Source organism: Emydura macquarii, unplaced genomic scaffold (assembly GCF_026122565.2).
Source record: "Emydura macquarii macquarii isolate MOO-44397 ecotype Brisbane River unplaced genomic scaffold, CSIRO-AGI_Emac_v2 contig_1253, whole genome shotgun sequence".
NCBI classification, from domain to species: domain Eukaryota; kingdom Metazoa; phylum Chordata; order Testudines; family Chelidae; genus Emydura; species Emydura macquarii.
The window spans coordinates 9,154,545-9,176,256 of NW_027131390.1; the positions used below are offsets into that span (position 1 = coordinate 9,154,545).

Here is a 21,712-nt window from a genome sequence, read left to right on the forward strand (position 1 = left end):
GAAATTAGTCTGCCAAAGCATTGTAGTGGCACTTGTGCCATTCATGCAGCAGTGATTAGACAGCACTTAGTCTAGAGGTGCAACTGAATAGACAGTGTGATCTACAGGGCTTTAAAGAAAAAAAATGTCTATTTAAAAAAGAGTTGGTTATTTACTGGCTTTGGATTTAGAACAATAAACAGCACCCACATTTTGAGCACCCTGCCAACTATCTGCCAACCAAAGGTTACCAAGCTAAATATACAGGTCAGCCAACACTTGTGGTCCCTCACTCGGAGGCAGCCATCAACTAATGCAACAAAGTCAGTTGCACACTCAGGGCTGGTCTACACTTACCTCGGCGATTCGGCGGCAGTCGACGGGAGTTACTCAAACTACGCAAAAAACTTGCATAACTCCCATCGACTTCTGTGCTCAGTCTTTACTGCACTGCACCAATGGGAACCGTGTTCCCGTCGATGCAGCGCTACTCCACTTGAGGAGGTGGTCTTAATACATCGATTTCTGGATCGACTGAGCGGGTCTTCACTGACCGCTTAGTCGATCCAGATAAGTCAATCTGACAGTGGCGAATTTGCTGCCGTCTGTGTAGACATAGCCTCAGTCTGACCAGCGTCAAGGAGATCTGAGGCAGCTGGGTGCTGTGAGAGTTACCTCACCACAACGCTCTCAGTAATCTTACCTGAATGGAGAAGCCTCAAAACTAGCTGACAGCTGGTTCGATTGTCAATATCAAGATATAACGTCTTAAGCAATGGAGGAAGCATGCAGGTTTTGGAGTCACTGATAATCTCCAGTAACAACAACACCCTGTTCTTCTCCACAGGCTCATTGGACTCTGCCCAGTTAGAACCCCATTTCCCTCTTCCACAGTTACAGATTAATAGATTTTAAGGCCAGACAAGACCATGGTCAGCTAGTCTGACCTCCTGCATAACACAGACCAACGGATTTCACCCAGTAACCCCTGCATCAAGCCCATAGTTACTATCCTGGCTCTTCCTGTCTGCCTTGCTCATTTCTTTAGCATGTGTTATTTTCCCCCCAACAATGATCTTCCCTTTACCCCTCTCCCAAGGCCAGATTTGGTTTTTCCCCTTCTTTCCAGCAGCACTACATTTCCCTACTCCCGCATGTGTCGTGAATGAGCTTTGGTCTCTTTAGGCCTATTGTTTGTATTTAAAGCACTGCTAGAGACTGTGCCAGGTCTGCCCACTGCTTGGATGAATGTGAGGGTGCAGGATCTGGTGCCAGAGGCATACTTGCCAATGTTTCAAAGCTATAAATAGGAACATCTGAAGAGAAAAATAGGGCCTTGATTTTTTTTAACTCCCGACTAGGAGAGCTGTGAGAGCTTGGAGGGCAGAGAAGCCAAATGCTCCATGTGGCATTGAAAAATTAGGGATCTCTTTCTTCCCATGTAGAAAAGTGGGGGTCACTTACTGCCTCAGCAGCATCCCTGCCTTCTGCTGAACCCTGGTATTTCACAGGCTTAGAGACCCATATTGGGAGCAGAGAGGCAAGGGCATACCAAGGGATGACCGGAGGGTCAGGGACCAGTACCATCCACTCCTATTCCCAGTATTACATTTCTGGGCATTCCCCATCAGAAAAGAAACGTGCCAAGGGAGTCCCTGGCAATGTAGCTCCTCATTGAGGCCAGAGCTGTTATGTAGGCACAGGTCTTTCACGTGGAGGACCAGATTCATCACTGAGATCCCAGGATACCTGTGGAGTTTATGGGCTAGACTCCCATTTTCTTCGGCAAAGACCAAACCCTGCCTTCCTGCCCTGGGACGGAAGAATCCAGAAGAAATTCTGCAGAAAAGGGTTACAGTGGATAAGAAGCTGGATATGAGTCAGCAGTGTGCCCTGGTTGTCAAGAAGGCTAATAGCAGATTGGGCTGCATTAGGAGGAGCATTGCCAGCAGATCGCAAGAAGTGATTATTCCCCTCTATTCGGCATTGGTGAGGCCGCATTTGGAGTATTGTGTCCAGTTTTGGGCCCTCCTTTACAAAAAGGATGTGGACAAGTTGGAGAGAGTCCAGCGGAGGGCAACAAAAATGATTAGAGAGCTGGAGCACAAGATTTATGAGGAGAGGCTGAGGGAACTAGGTTTGTTTAGACTGCAAAAGAGAAGAATGAGGGGGGATTTGATAGCAGCCTTTAATTACCTGAAAGGGGGTTCCAGGGAGGATGGAGCTAGGCTGTTCTCAATGGTAGTAGATAACAGAACAAGGAGCAAAGATCTCACGTTACAGTGGGAGAGGTCTAGGTTAGATATTAGGGAAAAGTTTTTCCCTAGGAGCGTGGTGAAGCACTGGAATGGGTTACCTAGGGAGGTGGTGGAATCTCCATCTTTAGAGGTTTTTAAGCTGAGGCTTGACAAAGCCCTGCTGGGATGATTTAACTGAGGTTAGTCCTGCTTTGAGCAGGGGGTTGGACTAGATACCTCCTGAGGTCCCTTCCAACTCTAATATTCTATGATTCTATGAGGGGAAGCTTGTGGAGCTTAGATAGGCATCACCACATAGGGGTTTAGTCTAATCCACACAGAGAAGACAGCCAACCCATTCTGAGCCCCCAAAAATGTTTATGACTGGATCATCCAATCTTTGGGCAACTATTGAGGTCAGTTTTTATTAATCTGAACAGATTCACACCTCCCTACAAATAACGGGCCAAATTCTGCCCTGAATGATACCCTGTGTAAATCCAAGTGGGGTTATGTGGGGCATAGCTCGGGGCAGAATTTGGCCTCAGACCTGTTAGAACAACATTTAGAAATATAGAGAAATAAAAGACATGATGTGATTTTTTTCCAAACACTGCCCACTGAGTCAGTGACACAGCCAGAATGTAGGAATCCCTGGACCTCAACTCATCTAATTTTCATCCACTAGCTGACACCACCTCTCACTTCCACAACTTGAAATAGTGTTTTCTACTGAAAAGAAAAAAAAAGACGGAAAAAGCATTTGTAAACTATCAGCTGTAATACGAACTGGGAACGATCTGGAAAATTCAAACAAGGCTGATCCTTCTGCATTGTACCTTCCAGCTTGCTGCCCATCCATTCAGATTAGCAGGAACTAATTTAGGGCAAGAGGAGAAGAATGTTATGCCCAAAGCCGCCACCTTAGAGGGCTTAGCTGTCAGTATATACGTGTGACAACCCCTTCCTGCCTCCCCGTAGGTCCCTCCTCTTTCTAGATCCATCAGGTGCATCTGCATTCAATTTCCTTATGTTATAGCTGGTTGGGGGTGAGTGGAGAATTTACCCAGAGGAAGGAGAGATCAGAGGAAAGCAGGGCAGAAAAAGTCCTGAAAGGCTGTTGGATGGGTTAAAATCAGTATTGCACTCTAACTTCATATTTTTTGTCAGGTTAAGTTACAACCACAAGAAGATTTTAAATTCAGATATTTGGGTGACACCCAAAAGCCCTATCGCACTGACACACGATACTGCCTCGATTCCTGTAAATCACAGAGCTATAGATAAGGTCTAGTTGTCATGTTCGAAGTGATTCAAAGATGTAGAATCTCTAATCACTGCAATGAGTGACTGTCATCCATAAAAGGGATCTCGAACTGGAGAGCAGTATTGATCTGTTCAGAGGAATTTGCAAACTCCATTTCTCAGTTCTTGCACAGTTTAAGCAGCGTAGCAGAACCCTTTAAAGATACATCATCAGCTTTTTTTCCACCCAGGCCTGGAGAATACATTAATACATTTACATATATTTTGGTCAGGTTCACTAGCAAAAAGGTGTCAAGGCAATGCCAAAATTTAGCAGTTGTAATCTCGTTGGAGCAATCTGTTGCATTGCTCAATCAAATTTACGAAACAGTATGATGTGTGTTTCTCAGAATGTTGTATGTACGCTTCTGAATGTAGCACCTTAGCACATCTTTGGTGTATGCAATATGCTGACAGTGGTCCTGATTCACTTCACTGGTGGAATGCAGTGGCAAATCCACCTGACACAGCAAATAGCATCCTCCAATCTCTGTTTGATAAAGTGGATGAAGCTAACTATGGAAGGATCAGCACATCTATTGGGAAGCCTTTACTGGCAATGTGGAAGGGGATCTTAGGGAGGCCCAACCACACTTAAAGCCAGCCCTATTCTAAAGGGCTGCATTACTTCCACCACAGACTGAATATCTGCTTGAGCATAACCACAGATTTCTTGCCTCCTGCACCTACAAAGGTGAATCAAGCCCGCAGTCTTCTCCAACCTGTCCACCAACCAAGAAAATTTCTTTTCCAACCAAGAAAATTTCAGCATATATCTAGAGCAGTGGTTCTCAACTCTGCACACAGCTCCAGCCCATGTGACATCCTCAGGGCCATACAGGTAGTATAGATATTGTGTGGTGCAATCCACATAACACAGAGAGAGCTGCACGTGTGATCCACAATGGTAAATAGGTTGAGAACCACTGACCTAGAGTGCACTTTATCTTAAAAATCCCAAACAGTTTACAGCCTATAGTTCATAAAATATTTACATTCAAATGGTAGAATTATAGGCAGAGATGAAGATTAAATACACCAAGCATGGAAGTATTAGCTCTGAATTTCCAGGATGATCGGTTAAGGGTTTGTTTGTTTGTTCTTTAAGAGGCTAGATGGGAAAAAGTACCAGGAATTTATGCAAAATTTTATTAGTACAGAACTGTGTATGTTGTAAGATTATATAAAGCTATGTCTTTACAGTTCTCTCTACCTCATATATATGTATATATTCCTATATATAGAATGCTAGTTTAAACATACACACATAGATAAATCTGTGTGTATGTTTAAACTAACGGTCTATGTATAGAAATGCTGTACCTTTGTGTTTCAGTTTCCCTGGTTTTCACCACTCTCTTCTTTTATGCTTGGGTGGTCATATTTTGAAATTTCCCCAGGACCAGTTTTTCATGCAGTCACGTTTCTCATCACATCTGAAGGATGTTGTGCTTTGCATGGTAATTAGGTCCTCTTTGTTTCATCTGCTGAACCGCTCTGTTACTTCCTGCAGCATATTCACTACTGGAGGCTATTGCTGTAATGTTAGAACAGTGTAGACCCTTTAGGAGTAAACAGCTTCACTTTTACTTGTTTTTTTAAATACTGATTTACATCCTGTTTTATATTGTGTGCCTTTATGTGCATCCTGATTGTTTTTTAGAGTAATATCATTTATGGGAATAATTTATTATCAGTTTGGGTGTGTAAGGAGTAGGAAGTGTCTATAGATCTATAAGACATTATATATAATACATACAAGTACATATCTGACTACCTAGGGTTTGAAAATTCCACTTCCCTGGGAGGAGGGGAAGCTTTCCTGTGTGAGTGCCATCAAACTCTGCAGAACCTAAGCTTGCATGTTAAAAAAAAAAAAAGATCCAGTTGTCAGTTGCTCTGGTCCCACATTTGGGGCAGGGACATAGCAGGCTTTAAGCCACTTCTGTGCGTATGTTGTGGAGCTGGGCAGAGGCCTACCCAGCCACTCTGCAAGTTCAAACTTTGAGCCCTGGACAGCAAAGAACAGCTCTGGTGCTGTGCACTCCAGCTACGCTCCCTGTGCCAGGGTAGGAGGAAGGTAGAGGCCTTATGTGAGCCGTACACTAGCCAGAGAGACTCCCTATGTAGCGGTGTTCTCAGGGGGAAATTTATACCCCCAGTAAGCCCCCTTCAGATGGTCAGACTGCCTTAGCATAACTGAGACTAAGGCCCGAGCCTTTACAGTTGTGAAGAAAACCTTCCATACATGGAACCCAGTGTGAACTGATGCACAGTTCTCTTCCCACCTGCAGATGCTCAGCTCTGTGCCTCGGTGCTTGCAGCTGCCCCAAGCTATAGCAGAATGACAATTAACCAGAGTCTTGTCAGTTTTCGCTATCCTGTTCAGAACCCTGTGGGCAGCCATGAAACTGACAAGAATCAGGTCAGTTTCACTCTGCTGCTGCTTGGGAAAGCTCTGACTGACAGGAGAGGCATGCACTGAGCTACTCACTGGAGAGGAGAACTTAAAAAATAGAGTCTTGGGGAGGGATGGAGGTAGATTAGCAGAGACATCCCAGGTAGGGAGAGAGATGAGGGTGGATAGCAGAGACGTCCCTTTCACCTTAGCTGATTTACAGCAGCCAAGATGACGGGGAAGTGGTAGAGTAACAGAGACCCACTCTCCTTTTGAGTAGCCAATAAGCTCTGGAATGGGAGAGAGAGTGGTCCTTCTCTTTTTATAGAAGCCAGGGGGGTTGGAGGGAAGGAGACTTAAAATTGATCAGAGACGTTCTAGACAGAAGTTGATATGAAAGATGGAGCCCACAGACAGAGTTCAGGGGGGACACTTTGGTATGGGTGGCTGAAGCAACACAGATATTTTTCACCCGAGTAGGCTTAGTTCTCAGGCTGGTCGGTGTTAGGTAAACTCATCATTGTTGATCCCTCAGAGTCAAGGATGATCTCTTTTACGGGTTTTATTTTATATGGGACGTTTGGTGACTGAGGAGTCCAATCCTTGAGCCGCAGACTCATTGGCAGATGTAGCAGGTGGTGTTGGAAGGCAGGGTTGGGCCACGATTGCTGCGTGACAGTTGTCTGTCCTTTCTTTTCTGGCGTTTTTCTGTGACCAGGGTGAGGCGATTTTCCTCAAAAGTGATTGTTCCTTCTCTGCCAATTCTTTGCCAGTTAGCCCTGTCTTGGGCTCCTGTGTCCCACTGCATGGTGTCAATGCTACATCTCTTGATGTTGGCCTGGAGGGTGTCTTTGAAGCATTTCTTTTGGCCTCCCCATTTCCTTTCTCCTATGCTGAGTTGGACGTACAGCAACTGTTTTGATAGGCTTGCATCAGCCATGTGCACGCAGTCCTCCATCTCAGCTGATGCTGGATAATCAGTGCCTCAAGATGTTGGTCTCCGGCACTGATGTTAGTGTGCCAATCTTCCCACTTTATGTTGCAGATCTTCTGGAGGAAGTGCTTGTGCTGGCGTTCCAGATTTTTCAGGTGTTTTCTGTGGGTCACCCAAATCTTGCAGCTGTAGAAGATAGTTTACTTAATAGTTTACTATCTATCAACCATCTAAACCACACACAGAGGAGTACAGATCTTTATTAAACACATACATATATACACACGTGAGCACATCTGTGAGAGATACAGAAAGATGTACATATATTGGTGAGAAAATGCAAATATTTTCCCAAAACATGGCATTCCTATTGGTCATTTATCTATTTGTACGTGGTAATTAATAATACTACAACTGTGATTATAATGATTGAGTAGCCCTTTAAATGGTCTCTAGCTCACAGTTTAGATGCCTTTTTCTTGTTTGTGTGTTTTTCAAACATATTAAGAAAGTCTCCAAACTAATATTACAAAATGTCAAGTAAAATCCTGTCTCCTGAAGGGCTGATGAGATCATATGCATATGAGACTCTGTTATCTTGCAGTGACACATGGAATTAAGTCTTGGAGCCTCATCACCTGAGAAGGCATCATTATGCCAACAGTTTCTCCCTGTCAGCCCTTCAGGACATGACAGCTTTTCCCTTTCAGCCAATTAAAACAAGACTACTTATTTTGTACCAGCCAATCAGAATTTGTCAGTTTGTTCTTTTCTAAGGGTCTCTTCATTTTATTTCATGGAATGTAATAGTAATTAGACAACATTAATTTATTTGCATTGGAATGAGACTATCTAGCTCTCTAGGGACTCTAAAGTCCTTATGTTCTGCAGGCTTCTGAGATGCAAGTGGAAGGGAAATTGAGTCTTTCTCATATCCCACTGCTAAGTCCGAGCGGATACATCGTAAGTGTCAGAGGGAGACCTAGAATGCACAGGGGAGACCCAGAATGCACCTGGCTCCCACTCCCGTGCTTACTAGGATGCTACTAGGCAGGACTATCATCGAGTTGTAGTAGGAGAAGTGTCTGGTGATGGGTTTACTCCCCTTCCAGTTCCACTTTCACAGGGGAAGCTCAGGTTGGCACATCAGTTACAGGTCCTGTGCAGGACTGGGGGGCTAGCCACGCTTGCTAGCGCTGAGTGTGCGTAAAGTTAGCCTAGTCCCAGGACTGCCGAGGAAGATCGTTTCTGCTGCCTGCAGCTTTCTAAACAAAAAGAGGGAGTGGATCTTGTGACAGAAGACTGTCCCTTTTGGCCTTTTTTGATTTTGTGCTTTCTCCATTCCTATGTCACTGACGGGCAGTCAAGATGCATGCCTAATATGATCTGCCTTGTTTTGCTTGGGTGTAAAAGATTAAGCTACCCTGTGTGTTTTGTGTTTAGCTGCCACATAACTAAAATCTGAGCCTTTAAAAAGGGACCTCCTTGGATGATAGAGGCATGCTGACATGGAGTTCACAGGCTTGTTAGTTCAGCCAGCAGACAGGTGCTTGGAGGCACTTTGCGTTTAAGAACAAAGGCATGGCAGCATTGCATTTCTGGGATATTGTTACATTTCTAGTTATAAAATGGAAATAAGAGGGGAAAAAAGGTCAGATCCTTTTACTGAGGACTGACATTTCCAGCCAGTCAGGAATCTCCATTTGTGGACAGCCTCATATATGCATGTCACTGCTATATAGTACCTTCCATCTGAGGATCTTAAAGCCCTTGAATGGATTAAGCCTCAGACCCAATCTCCACACCTCCCTTCCCCTGGTAAGGTAGATATTATTCACCCTATTTTACAGATGGAGAAACCAAGGAACAGAGCATAAGTAATTTGCTTCAGGTCACATAACAATTCTGACAGAGCCAGTATATAGGCTCCAAATATCCGCCCATATCTCTTGTTCTATAATTATTTTATTTTAATAAATTTGTTAAAATCTTTTTACAGCATAAAGTTCTTAAAATGCAAAAAAAAAAAAAAATGGAAAAGAAAAGGGGGGGGTGTTGAAATGAACTTTGAGTCCCCTTACAAACTGCTTACTAAAGGAATTATTGTGCCCTTGATCCCGATGATGTGAGAGGGAGTTGCACTTTGGATCAAAGACCATATATAGGGGTCCAGGGGCGTGCACAAGGGGGGACAAACAGGAGCTTGGGCCCTCCCCCCAATAATTGTCAGGGGCACAGAACTTCTCTGGCCCTGGAGCCACGGTCAGGGGCGTGGGAAGGGGGAAGAGAGCGAGCTTCTGGAAGGGGGGCATAGAACATGCCCCTCCAAAAGGAGTCAAATTTAAATTCCTGCGCATGCTGCTGTGTGGATCAAATATAGTGCGGTAAACTGTAGATCGCAGGTAATAGCCAAGAATCTTGGATCCAGAGGAAGAGTAATGCATGTGCTGCTTCAGCAGGTGGGATGCAAGTTAAACAGTTGTTAAATTTCATGCTGCACATAGGAACTAAAGTTAGCAACAGTCTATAGATCATTAGGTCATCCAGGGCAGTGAGATCTGAAAAGACAAGGAATAAAGAAGAGAGGGAGAGGCACACGTGTGTGCACATACACGCATGCAAGTATGAGGCAAAGGAAGCTGCAGAAAGGGGTTTTAACATCAAGGTACTAAGCTAAGGAGACCAGAACAGTACGTGCCAAGAAAATGCTTTGTAAGGACGCAGGAAGATGACTAATAACTTTATGATGTTTCTTTGGTTTTGTGTAGTCCAGATTTTTCTGAGAAGTATTTCTTACAGGTGAGGTGCATGATCCGTAATACCTGCCACTTTTCTGCTGGCATTAACAGTCTGTACCTGAGAACAGAGTTATATGATCCCTTCTTCTCAGTGAAACACAGCACTCACCCAGATAATGCAGTCTTCAGGGTAAACCTTCAGTGCATTACATGGTGACATAACAATTCAACTCCCATTAACATTAATGGGAATCACATGGCTAAATCCCCACACGTCATTCTGAATATTTACTTCTTATTGTCACTGTTTTCATATTCCCGTTTTCTCTCCATTGCTCATGTGTCATGGCAGTGTTATTCTCACTGTTTTGAATTAAGGGGCTAATATCTCAGCATTAGGGATTTAAGAAACCTTGAACAGATATGGATGGAGTATAATTTATAGAGGAGATAAAATTGTGGTCTTGAAAATGTTGACAGACTTGCATGTCATTGCAAATACATGTTAGATGCCATTAAGAAAAAAGAAAAGAGCCCTTTTAACATGAGGTGAGATGCCATGTATTATTTGTCAGCACCACCGGTAAAATGAAGAAAGAAGACACTTAGGGTTTAATGAAATGTCTTACAAGTACACATAGGTGTTTGCTTACATAGATGGAGATAAGTGCTTTAATGATAAATCATTATTTCCTGGGGACTTCTTACCCAAAGAGCTCTGGGCCACCCAAAAAATTATAACAAAGGATTTGCCGCCAATTGGCTAGTTTAAATAGTGATATTATTTCAGATCATAAAGTCCCCCTTTTATGACAAGCTGTTTGTGAAGAGGAAAGGCCTCTTCACAAACAGACTGATTCTTTAGACTCTTGAATTGCTCTTGATAGTGTAATATATATGGGTAGGTTTATTTATCTTGAGTTTGGAGCTTTTACAGATTCCAGCTATGTGTCTTTTCTACAAATCTTGTTTTTCTGCGTATGGCATCAGTCAGAATAAATGGAGGTGGTGGAATCTGCCAAGGCTGCTGTAGGAAATTTCCCTGAAGTGTCCCCAGTCTCCTAATATATCAGTGTCTCTTCTTGTCTGCATCTGATGGGGTCCAGCAGCAGGTCAACATCCTTAGGTAAAGAAAGGCTTCCTGAAGTGAGCAGCAGTCACAGAAAGTAAATTAATGGAAGCCGGCATCTGCTGATCTCTTTGACAATAAGGAATTTTCGCTGCCAACATTTAGAAACCATTGGAAATGGTCTCCATTGGAAACCAGATTTCGACTTTCTGCCCTGGGCTGCCAAAAGTATTTCAGCAGAAAATGCTAAAGTAAGTTGAACTTTGAATTATAATTTCAATGACTGTCTACTGAAATGGATTAATGCTCTGGCACTGCACCTTTGAGGCTTTGGCTTGAATCTTGTAGGATAAAAAATCTGTCTGCTTTGACAGTTGAAAAGGTCGCAAGCGAAATGATGTCAGCTGGCTTTAGCCGAATCCAAAGTCTCGATTAGGAGGTAGATGTAAAAGTTGTTCTTGTGAGATATCTCAGATCTTTTAAAAACAATCATTTCTAAATATGTTTTTATTTAGATGTTATCAACCAAATTAATCCCAGACTGCTGCACTCTGCACATTTGGAGCTCAGTCCAGACCTTGATTATGGAGCTGAATTTAAAAAAATGAGCAAAATATAGGTTGCATGGTGCAAATACCCTTTGATCTAGATCTGTGTAGCCAACACATTGGGTCTGATTCTGGTTGAGCTTACATCAGCTTCATACGCTCATATCTCCTTTGATTTCAATGGAGTTACACCTGCGTTATCCATATATAATGGAGAGAAGAGTCTGGCCCAGCAACTCTGAAGCCCACTTCAGAATTAGTACTCAGGTATTTGACTGTCTCTAAAACAACATTTTCACTTAAATATTTTTTAAATGTTTTGTGCCTGAGTTTCTATTATCTGAGTGTTTGAGAAGAGCATGCCTTTGTTTCTTCTGTTGATCAGGGAAATGATCACTTTAAGAAACTTGTCAGAAGTGTTTCAACAGTTAATTAGAAATCTGTTTAAAGAACAAAGAAGACAGATTTGTTTTAAATTTACTTATTCCTTTGAAAGTAAATAAATACTTAAAAATTCAAACCAAGTAGCAAAGGGCCAGATTATTCTAGCAGAAACTTCCACTGATATTAATAGTGATTGCCACCCAAACGACAATCGCGTATGATGAGGAAATTCGGTATGATGAAGAACAGAGGTTGTTAAACTTGCTAATAGAGTTGCAAAGCATTTTCACTATCTTTGATTTGTCATAGTCCTACTTTGCATGAACACACCTTGCTTGTGCCAAAAGGACTTGGCAGATCTCTTCAGAGTTAGTTTGCAGATTATGTTTGCTTATTGCAATAAGAAATATAAACATGCAGGAGAGTGCAGGCTTGAAAATCAGCCGTCAGTGGTACAGTATATGAATTACCTTGTTCTGGTTGGTAATCTATTGCAGCCATTTAAATAAGAGGGCACTGATGTCAAAATTCATCAGTGATATGCATCTTTATTTTATTTATTTCCTCTTCCTTTTTGTTTTTTGTTTTTTGTTTTCTTTTTTTTCCCCCTTTCTTTGTATGTTTCCATTTTAAGGTAAATAAACCATAGTCTCCACTTAACTATGATGCAATACATGGACTGATGGAGCTGTACATATCTTGTAAAGATTAATTGGCATTCAGTTAGGCCTCGTAAACCATAGTGTGCCATGCATTATCCTCTATTTTGCCTTGTATTTACAACGCAGTACAGTTCACATAGTGGGCAAAGAGTGAAAGCAGCAAGCACTTTTATGAAGTGCCTGGGTCAAGTGTGTACTTTTTGCAGACTGATCTTTTGAAGTGACATGGCCTTGGGAAACAGAGAGATTCAGATATGCCTTAATTGTAGGACAGATGTAACATGGTGTTGCTTTCCTACCCTAATTGCATCTATTAAGTAAGTCCCATGGGAACCTTAAAATCACAGAAATATCTTTTATTTGTACTATCGATTTTTCTGACAACAACAACAACAGCAACAAGTAGCTAACACATTGTCATGTTTTCAGTTAAAAGCATTGGAATTCAACTCCAATTTTAAAAAGCAATTTCCTCAGCACAAGGATCTAGGGTACATTTTTTTGAATGACATTGGATGAGACGATATGGTGGTAGCTAGGTTGATAACAAAGTCAGAGAGGGTAAGCATTGTGACTGCAAACCATTACTTATAACAGAATGAAGTGGTAATTTTGCAACTATCACATCTCAAATATGTGACCATTTCCTAGTAATAAAACTATTAATCTGTAACTGTTTACGTATCAGGAGGCCATTATATGATTGATGACCTGAAAATGGAGGTTATCTTTCAATTCATTTGAAATGCAAACTGACTAGACAATCTATAAATGTTGTGGCATATTTTTAAGCAAAATCAGGCACCTACATTGACCTCCTATTTACATTTCTTTGAGAAGAAAAACCACATAAAAGCTATTATGAAACACATTTCACAGCAGGCAAATTAATTGGTTTTACTGTATTTGAACGGCGGGTTTGTCAAATAAAACATGCCATGACAGTTAATAGTGTCATTTAGAGGCAGAAAATTATTGGCTTATTTGTTATTGGATAAAAGGAAGGCAAACACTTTGTATTAGGAAGTTTTAATGTGTTTAAAATCCTCATTAGGGATTTATGGACATTCTTGCTTAGTATATATAGCGCCTCATTAATTTGAGGCTAAACAGTTACTTCTGTGTTTCAATTCCAGTGTTTGGGGTTTCCCTCCCCCTTTTCTTTTCTTTAATTAGATCTTGCATTAGAGTTTGGGCTCTGTACTGCTGGAGATGTAGAATTAATGAATGTGATTTATAAATCTAATGGAAGTGAGTTATTCTTAGATAGCCTCTCATTTTAGTGAGCAGTTAAAGCATACACACCATAAGCACTTGCACAGATCTAAGAGATTTCAGAAGCTCAAGAAAAGTATGCAACTTCTGCGTGAAGTACATTTAGTGGTGTCCCTTGGCATTAATAGATCAACACATTTTCCATACAAATATCACTAAGAGGGAGGTAGTAACGATTCCATTCAATTTCAGATTTCTTTAAGTTATATGGACTTTCAGAAAGGGCTACTTCAGTTCCATGTAGGTGTGATAACACTGTCATCCAGTAGCAATTCAGATCATCATAAGTGTTTTAGTGTTTAACAAGGATAAGACCAGGTTTTCGAGAGAGTTGCCTGAATTTGGATCAGTTCCCCATTAAGTTGCAAACACTAGTGTCCTTGTTTTCATGTTCCGTGTAGGAGCAAGGTATCATTTTCTTTGTCATGCAGCAAGTTTCCTTCTTTTTTTTTTTTTTTTTTTGTGGGTGGATCAGAGTTAACCAAAAAATATTTGCAGGTCAGTTGTGTTAACCTGGACACAGCCATTGATATTTAACCTTTCTGATGTTTCAAAAGGATGATTTTGTTTCCTCAGAATGCAGTGCTGCTTTTCTTGCCCTTGGAATTGTAGCCTGTATTTTGAAAAGACAGTCTAAGGATGCAATTTATGAATCACGATCTCTAGTGAAGAGATCTATGAAAATGACTAATTTGCAAACAAGGTTTGAGCAATGAATTTGGGTCCTTGCACTAACCCTGCAGCTGTGTCTTTGCAAACTAGTATAAAAACTCATACTGAGGAGTTTTTTTTTTAAATGAGTGGATTCAGAAGAGCTCAAAAAAAAAAAATCAACAGAACAAACCCCCTTGTATTCATGTAGGTATATTAAAAATATTGTCAAACATACAAGATATTTTTTTAGAGGTGTTCTGATTTAAAATTCTCTGAGTTTCCAATCTGAGTACAGTTGGTGCTTTCAATTAAATTGACGCAACTTTATTGACATCAAAACTTCCCTAGTATTTCAGTGAACCCTTGCACAACCAGAGCCTGATTTTGATCTCACTCATACTGGTGTATATTGGGACTAAGATAATTGCAGTCACTGAATTTATGCACACAGTAAAATAGGTGCAAATGAGATGAGATTCAAGTTTGTGTCAAATTTAGATATTTTACTTACATGTAGCAAGGGCTTTTGATAGAAACTCCAAGGTCCTCAGAAGAGTTACTCCAAGGATGAATTGAGAGCAGAATTAGACTCAAAAGGCCAAATTTTCCTCTCATTTAGATTAGTTTTACATTCATGTTGCTTCATTGACTTCAAAGGAGTTGACTTACACCAGTGTAACTGAGAGGACAAACAGACCCTTCATCTGTTCTTTTGGCACATCATGTATTTTAGCAGCCAGGGGTTGCACTGTCTGATTGTTTGTCTGTCTGTGCCATGTCAAATGCAAAGTGCAGCATGACTAGTGCAGCGTGGCATTTGAGGTCAGTCAGTACACCTTTACATCCTTGTAATGGAGGGGCCTAGGGTAACTTCTTCATATCTTCTGAAGACAAGATAAAAATACAAAGGCGCGGTTTGAAGGGGTGCTTATGATTCTTAGAATATAGATGTGTGTGTGTGTGTGTATAATATATATATAATAAATGCTAAGTTCTGCCATTGTTTGCGCTTTGCCAGTATTAATGGGGCCTCAAACAATAGCTTGTATTTAAACAAGCGGAATGTTTTGGCCACAAGTAAAATGGCTGTAAGTTTTACAAATGCCTGCTTGATCAAGACTGGGCAGTGGGATGGTATCTTTGATTGATCTGGTATTGATCTGCTGCTGAACTTCCAAAACTATTTCATTCAGTGTCAACAAATAACATGTAATTCCTTCAGAGTTCTGTTTTGCATTCTGCTCTTTTATATATACGCGCTGACCTTGTTGTGTTGTCTAGCTGATAAGAGGAAATGGTTGAAGATGAGCATGTTAGGTTCGTTAGGTCTGCGTAGGAAATTAAAATTCCGTGGCATTGACAACTTTGACTTCTGAGTTAAGGAAGGGCCTGTAAGAGCCCATTGAAGTAGTGGGAGTCGTTCTATTGACTTAAATAGGTCTATGATCAGATCCCAGGCAGAGCTGTTTTCCTAGTTAACTCACTTTATGCATGAGAAGGGGCTTGATCCTTCTCTAACTTATACTGGCACAACCACACTGCCTTCAGATGTGGCTGCACCAGTGAACTGACATTACATTTGGTTCAGTAATTGCAACTTGTTCAGATTCTTCAGTAACTTTGGAGATTTGGCATAACTTCTCCAGAGTGCAACATGTATGGGAAGGGTGAGAATAGGGGCTGCTGTTTTATTTGTGTTCCAGGCATGCCTTTCTTTATTTGTTTTTTATATTGTACTTACATGTATTTTTCACAGACTTTTGGATGCCCCAGGGAGATGTTTGTGATATCTAGTCTTCTCATTGTGTTTTAGTTCCTGCATGATGGAGGTACTCTGAGAAAAAAGTATATGAGTATTAATTGGGACCCACAAATGTCTACCTGAGGAATTAATAACTCCGCGACTAACACATATCCGAACACAGGAAAGTCCACTTTATTTGGATTTATCTGGATATCACTCTTTTGATTCCATTCAGGTTCCTGAAGACCCCAAACACACAGTCCTAATATATACTTGTGATAACCTTACGAATATCACATACACAGGAAGAAAATAGAACCAAGCAGTAATATTCACTACTTGTTCATTTGCTGCACCTATTTTTAACCTGTTTGCTCTAAAGGCAGTAAGGAAAAATCCAGGAAACTCCCAGTTACTGAGATTAGCCTGACAATTATTTCAGGCATCTTTGACATGAATGTCCCTTTTGGGACAAAATCTTAGTGAAATAGGAAACAGACAGGAGGAGTGAATTGCAAAGCAACCAGGGGAGATTAGACCAGTGGAGTGTATGCAATGCCATGAAATTCACTACACATAAATATAAAGCAATCCACCTCCGGAGAGGAAATAAATAGCACACATACCGACTGAGGGATAGACTGACAAATAGAAAGGAGAGAGTCAGAAAAAGGCTTAGGGATGACTGTACATGGAAAACCAGCTGTGAACTTGCAGTGCAACACCATTGCAGAAATAGGCAAAACTGCTCTTGGGTGTAACTATAAGGGGGGAAATAGCCCTCATGCATTTGTCACTGAAGTACTGTGTTTGGTCCTCACAGTCCAGTAAAGATACAGCAAAATTGGATAAAGTACAGAGATGAGCAACACAAATGCTACAATGACTGGAGGACATGACATCTGAAGTGCACCATTCGTCAGTATTAACCCCCACTTCTGCGGGTCTGTCTTCATTGTTATGTAATCTTCATGCTACACATCCAGACGGGTGTTTTGGCTGAAGGCTGTTTGTTAACAAATCCGTCATACTGGCAGCCTGGAAGGGTTTGGTTGAATGTGTGCTAATGGTTGGATTCTAAATTTGATTAGAGGGAAGCCTCTTCTTTCCACCATATATGGGAAATTTTCAATTCTTAGTACATATGGCCCACTTTCCACACAGTATTCATCTCCACAGGACACATTGGAGGCATTGACGGCATTCATAGAATTAGGCAGGTATTAAGGGTCCTGTTGTTGCCATTCCTGGCTTTAGAAGAGTTTTTCTCTTATCACCCTATAGTGCACAATCAAAAGAATCGATCCAGGCTCGTGCACAGGATCTTTTCTTGCCAGTAAGTGAAAAATCAATGTGTGTCCACAGAAGTAAACAGTAGCATTAGCTTAATCTCTCTAGAGTCCACAATGGAGTCCTAGATAAAGGGTATAACACTGGAAGTAGATCCATGGATATGTGAGATTATTGGTGCTCAAAAACAAGTGAAAGGGGTGGGATCATATTTGCATCATGAAACATTTGTGTTTCCAATATGACAGAGATAAGAAAGGTGCATTACTTCTTTAATGCCAATTGTGCACCAGTAAACTCAGAGAAATTGTTCAAGAACAATTTATCCTAATGAAAATACAATCCTTTAGTCCTGCCAAAGAGATTATCCAGAGTGTGATGATGTCTACCAAACTTGAATCTGAATTTTCAAGACTAGACTAATATGCGCTGTCTACTTACCAGAAGTTTGTTGGAAGATTTTGATTCTTAGCAGAGTTCTTTATGCCAGTTCCACTCCTTTTCCAATGTGGCATTTCAAAAGAGTGTCTTCTCCTTTGAAACTTTCATATCGATAAACACCAATCAGATGTAAATTACATGGGAAAGGCATATTACACAATTTTCCCATGTAACATAAACAAAAACTGAGCTCGTGCAAGTTATAAATAGTTCAAGATTAGAGTGTGGCCAATGAATTGCTGAATGAATAAAATGGAAGGTTATTTTATATCAACATTACTCGTTAGATATTATAATACTGTCATTTGATTTGCATAACATAAAAACTATTTTCCCTTCATTCTTTTATTCCTCATGCCTCCTTCCCAGAGTTTAACATGGGGCCCACCAAGTCATACATTAAACCTTTAGGTTCCACATCATTTAAGTTCTGCTTTTTCACTTGTGAGACTGCTTTTTTAGCTGGAATATTTTGACCATCTGACCTCTTCTTTTCCCCTGGAAGCAATATTTTAAAGTAAACACAAAATCTTTTGATGCAAAGGAGTTTCACCGGAGTAAAATGAAATTGGAAGAGGAATTCAGTGTACCATATAACTGTTGTGAAATCTTTTCAGTTTGATTGAAGTTACATTACCTCAGGACTTATGTCTGCAGCGTATGTAATATTAACTGTTTTTCAATCAAAAGTTCATTAATACACTGCAGAATGAGAAAAGAGCTCATGACGTGCGCATCAAGCACTCGGTTTTACAGAAATATAATTCGTATAATCTATCCTACCTGTTAAATTAGATCATGTTATTCACAGAGATAGAGGATCCAAAAAGAATGTCCAAATCAAACCTCAAAGCATTGTTTTTTCTTTTTAAAATGTGACTACTGATGAAAGCTTAAAAAAATCACCTGGCAGCATTCAAACCACTTGATTTTCTAGTGATTAGGAGAATAATAGTATTTCTTATGGGATGTCCAGTGTCAAAGACATTTTCGTGTAAATTCTAATAATAATTTCTTGCAGCACTAGCAGTAGTGTAGGCTACAAATACTGTATTAGCTGTATTTCACTCTGGCCTGATGAGTCTCTGCATAGACCCAGTAGTGTGCTGCGCAATGCCACTTGCACTTGTTAGCTGAATGCACGTGTTTATGAGCAATTAATTTGCAGTTTCTGATGTGCACTTTGAACGTTTTTTTCAGGATAGACTAAGTTTCTGGTAGATCTCTGCTTTTTCTTGTCCCTTAGAGATGTGGAGCTACAGCATGAATTTAGAAAAAAGGGTCTCGTTCTTTTAAAAATCCATGAATAGTAATGTACTGAAAGACTTACATTGATCTTCTCTCTGATATTCATGCTGTAACAATTATTCTTTTAATGTCTTGCATTAATCTAAATGTTTTTCACTTTGTGCCTGCTCCTGGTTGGATCTCCCCATATGACAATCACAGCACTTTGACATCATGTGTTACCTTAATAACCATGTTTCAAAACAAAGCAATGCCAAAGGGAACAAAAGTTCTGTCAAGTCATTAAAAGAAATTTACTTTGCCATTAACAAAATTGATGCATGATCATTTAGAGCTATTAGGGAGTGTTGCCAGCAGAAGCAGATTGTGATTACAGAATATGTAGTGGGTTTTACTAAACTAAAATTGTGTATTTGTGTTGTTATTTCTTAAGCAATGTAAACTTACATAGTGCTGTGCATTAGGACAGGTGTGTCAAATAAGTAAGAAGTATTTTGTCCCAAAGATGAACGGTCCCAAGGATGCAAATGGGAAATTACTGAGCACTGGTATACAAAATTTAGTGGTGGTGGTCACTGGAACGTATAATTGAGGAGGTGAGTTTTAATAGGGAGAGGTCCTGGGATTTGTTAGTTGGGAAGCTGTTCATGGTATAGGAAAGAAGACACACGCAAAAAGTGAAGGTGAGCAAAGAACTTGGAAGCTATCAAGAGAAAAAAGCCTGGACGAAGTGAAAGGAAGAGGATTAGGAGGAGATTTGGGGCAGAGGTGTCTGAAAGAGAAGTTATAGAATATGCATGTGAAGCTTTCAAATACACCTGGGTTGGAAAGCCATGCCCACTGAAGTCAATGGCAAAAATTCCATTGGCCGCAGTGGGGTATAGATTTTGCTCAAGGAATGGGGGGTTGTGAGTTAGACTTTATTAGTTAGGTAGAATATAGGGAGAAGGGGATATTTTTCTTAATCCCAATGTTCTGACATGTATATCCAACATAGGTGCTGTAGAGGTGGGGTAAAATCAATAAAATTACTCCTGTTTTAAACAGTGTAACTAAGAGCCAGATTTATCATGTTCACTTCTGGGCACTTAATTACCTAGATACTGACAAACTGGAGGTAGTTCAGAAAAGAGCAACAAAATGATGAGAGAGGGTGGAAGGAATGGCTTACTAGGAAAGATTATGAGAGTTAAATATACAATATACATGTGGAGTAAGATGGAGTATAAATGTGTACAGATATATATGAATGATGTAAATGCCACAGAAGGGCATGAATTATTTAGAGCGACGGAGGAGGTTACACATAGATATGATGGGATGAAATGAAATGAAAAATGGAAAATATAGCCTGTTTGTCCGGAAGAATGTCCTGACAGTGAGATCAATAAAGCATGGAATAGTCTTTCAAAGGAAGTGTGGAAGCCTCATTTCCTGAGATGGTTGGAACTAGACTGGCCAAAGCACTAGAGGATATATGGTAGGGAAAGAATCCTGCATTGGTGAGGAGATGTACTAGGTGACCGATAGGCCATTTCTGTCTTTAGTTGCTATAATTCTATTAATTTAAACTTGACGCCCGCATCGAGATTCAAGAATGAGGAAGAACACACAGTTAGTGGCTGCCCCAACCAAAGGTCTACAGCATGTGCTGCTATGTGTGGGGACGGAGGGAAAGAGGGGTGGCCATGGGGTGCCTTCCCCTAACCAAGTTCTAGTAATCAAGGATGAGAATTTTCAAAGGCTTTTGAGCACTTTTGGAAACATCCCCCCAAATTGTGTGCATGGGGAATGGGTTCACTGTACAATAGATTCAGGGAAGTGTGCACCCAGGCAAGACAGTCATAATAAAAACCTATTGTACATACATACAATTTAACTGCTGCAAAATGTATACATGGCAAGTGCTCTTAAAATCCTGACAGTTATTGCTCATATATTTATTTGCAGCATTTAGGGTATTTGTGCTATTTTCTACACTTAGAATGGGGAATTATGACAAATACCACCAGTAATGTTTAAAGAACTATATTGCTAAATTGCAAGATTTTTATAAGCACCCACTCATCTGTGTGTGATGTAATGCATATTTTTAAGATATATGGAAGATTTCTCAAAACTCTAAAGATGGATTCCTGTGTGCTTTTCAGGCTTTGGGAGATACTTAACCTGTAACAGGCCAATGAAGTGAGAGACAGAGGAATCAGCACCCACCTTTAGAATCTAACCAGCGTTTTACTGTAGTACATGTTCAGAGTTTAAGAGTTGTCTTGGCTGTTAGCATAGTAAGCTGTAGGATAAGATGCTTGATAACAATTTATTCTTAACTGTTATCACCTCTGCTCTAAATTGTGGCATGTTGTAAGTTAAAACATACCCGGTATTCTCACTGAACTCTGTATATTGGCACAATGGTGATATCTTCATCCTTTATAAAAGTTTCTAGCAATTTTAGTGCCCATTTTTAACTGTGAGGAAATCAGGTTACTATATTCTTTCTAAACTATTGTTTATAACAAAACACTTACAAAAATATCTTTAAGATATTATAGAGATGCTTCTTTCTAGTAAATTGGAAAATTCTGTTGGTAATGATCACTGGATGAAGTGTATTTCAAATAATGGGGCATTTTCTTCTTAATTGTGGTTTAATAGAGCTATTTACATCCCCAGTTACTTTTAATCTGTAAACTTTGCATTCTGTGAGTGGCTGACTTTTTTTTTTTTTTTTTAACCCTAGGTTAGCCTTTCCAATGACTCCAGCTGTGTGGAAGAAATATTACGGGTGAGTTTAAGACTTGTGCTC

At 40.4% G+C, this 21,712-nt stretch overlaps 1 protein-coding gene across 4 annotated transcripts in view; it reads left to right on the forward strand.

Moving 5' to 3' along the window:
• AFF2 (ALF transcription elongation factor 2) overlaps positions 1-21,712 on the forward strand; it is a 477,143-nt gene that overhangs the window by 283,743 nt on the left and 171,688 nt on the right. For all 4 annotated transcript variants that reach the window (XM_067548102.1, XM_067548101.1, XM_067548099.1 and 1 more), the window contains one exon: positions 21,647-21,691. In XM_067548102.1, coding sequence (XP_067404203.1) covers positions 21,647-21,691 — 45 coding nt within the window. The remainder of the gene's footprint in view (positions 1-21,646; positions 21,692-21,712) is intronic.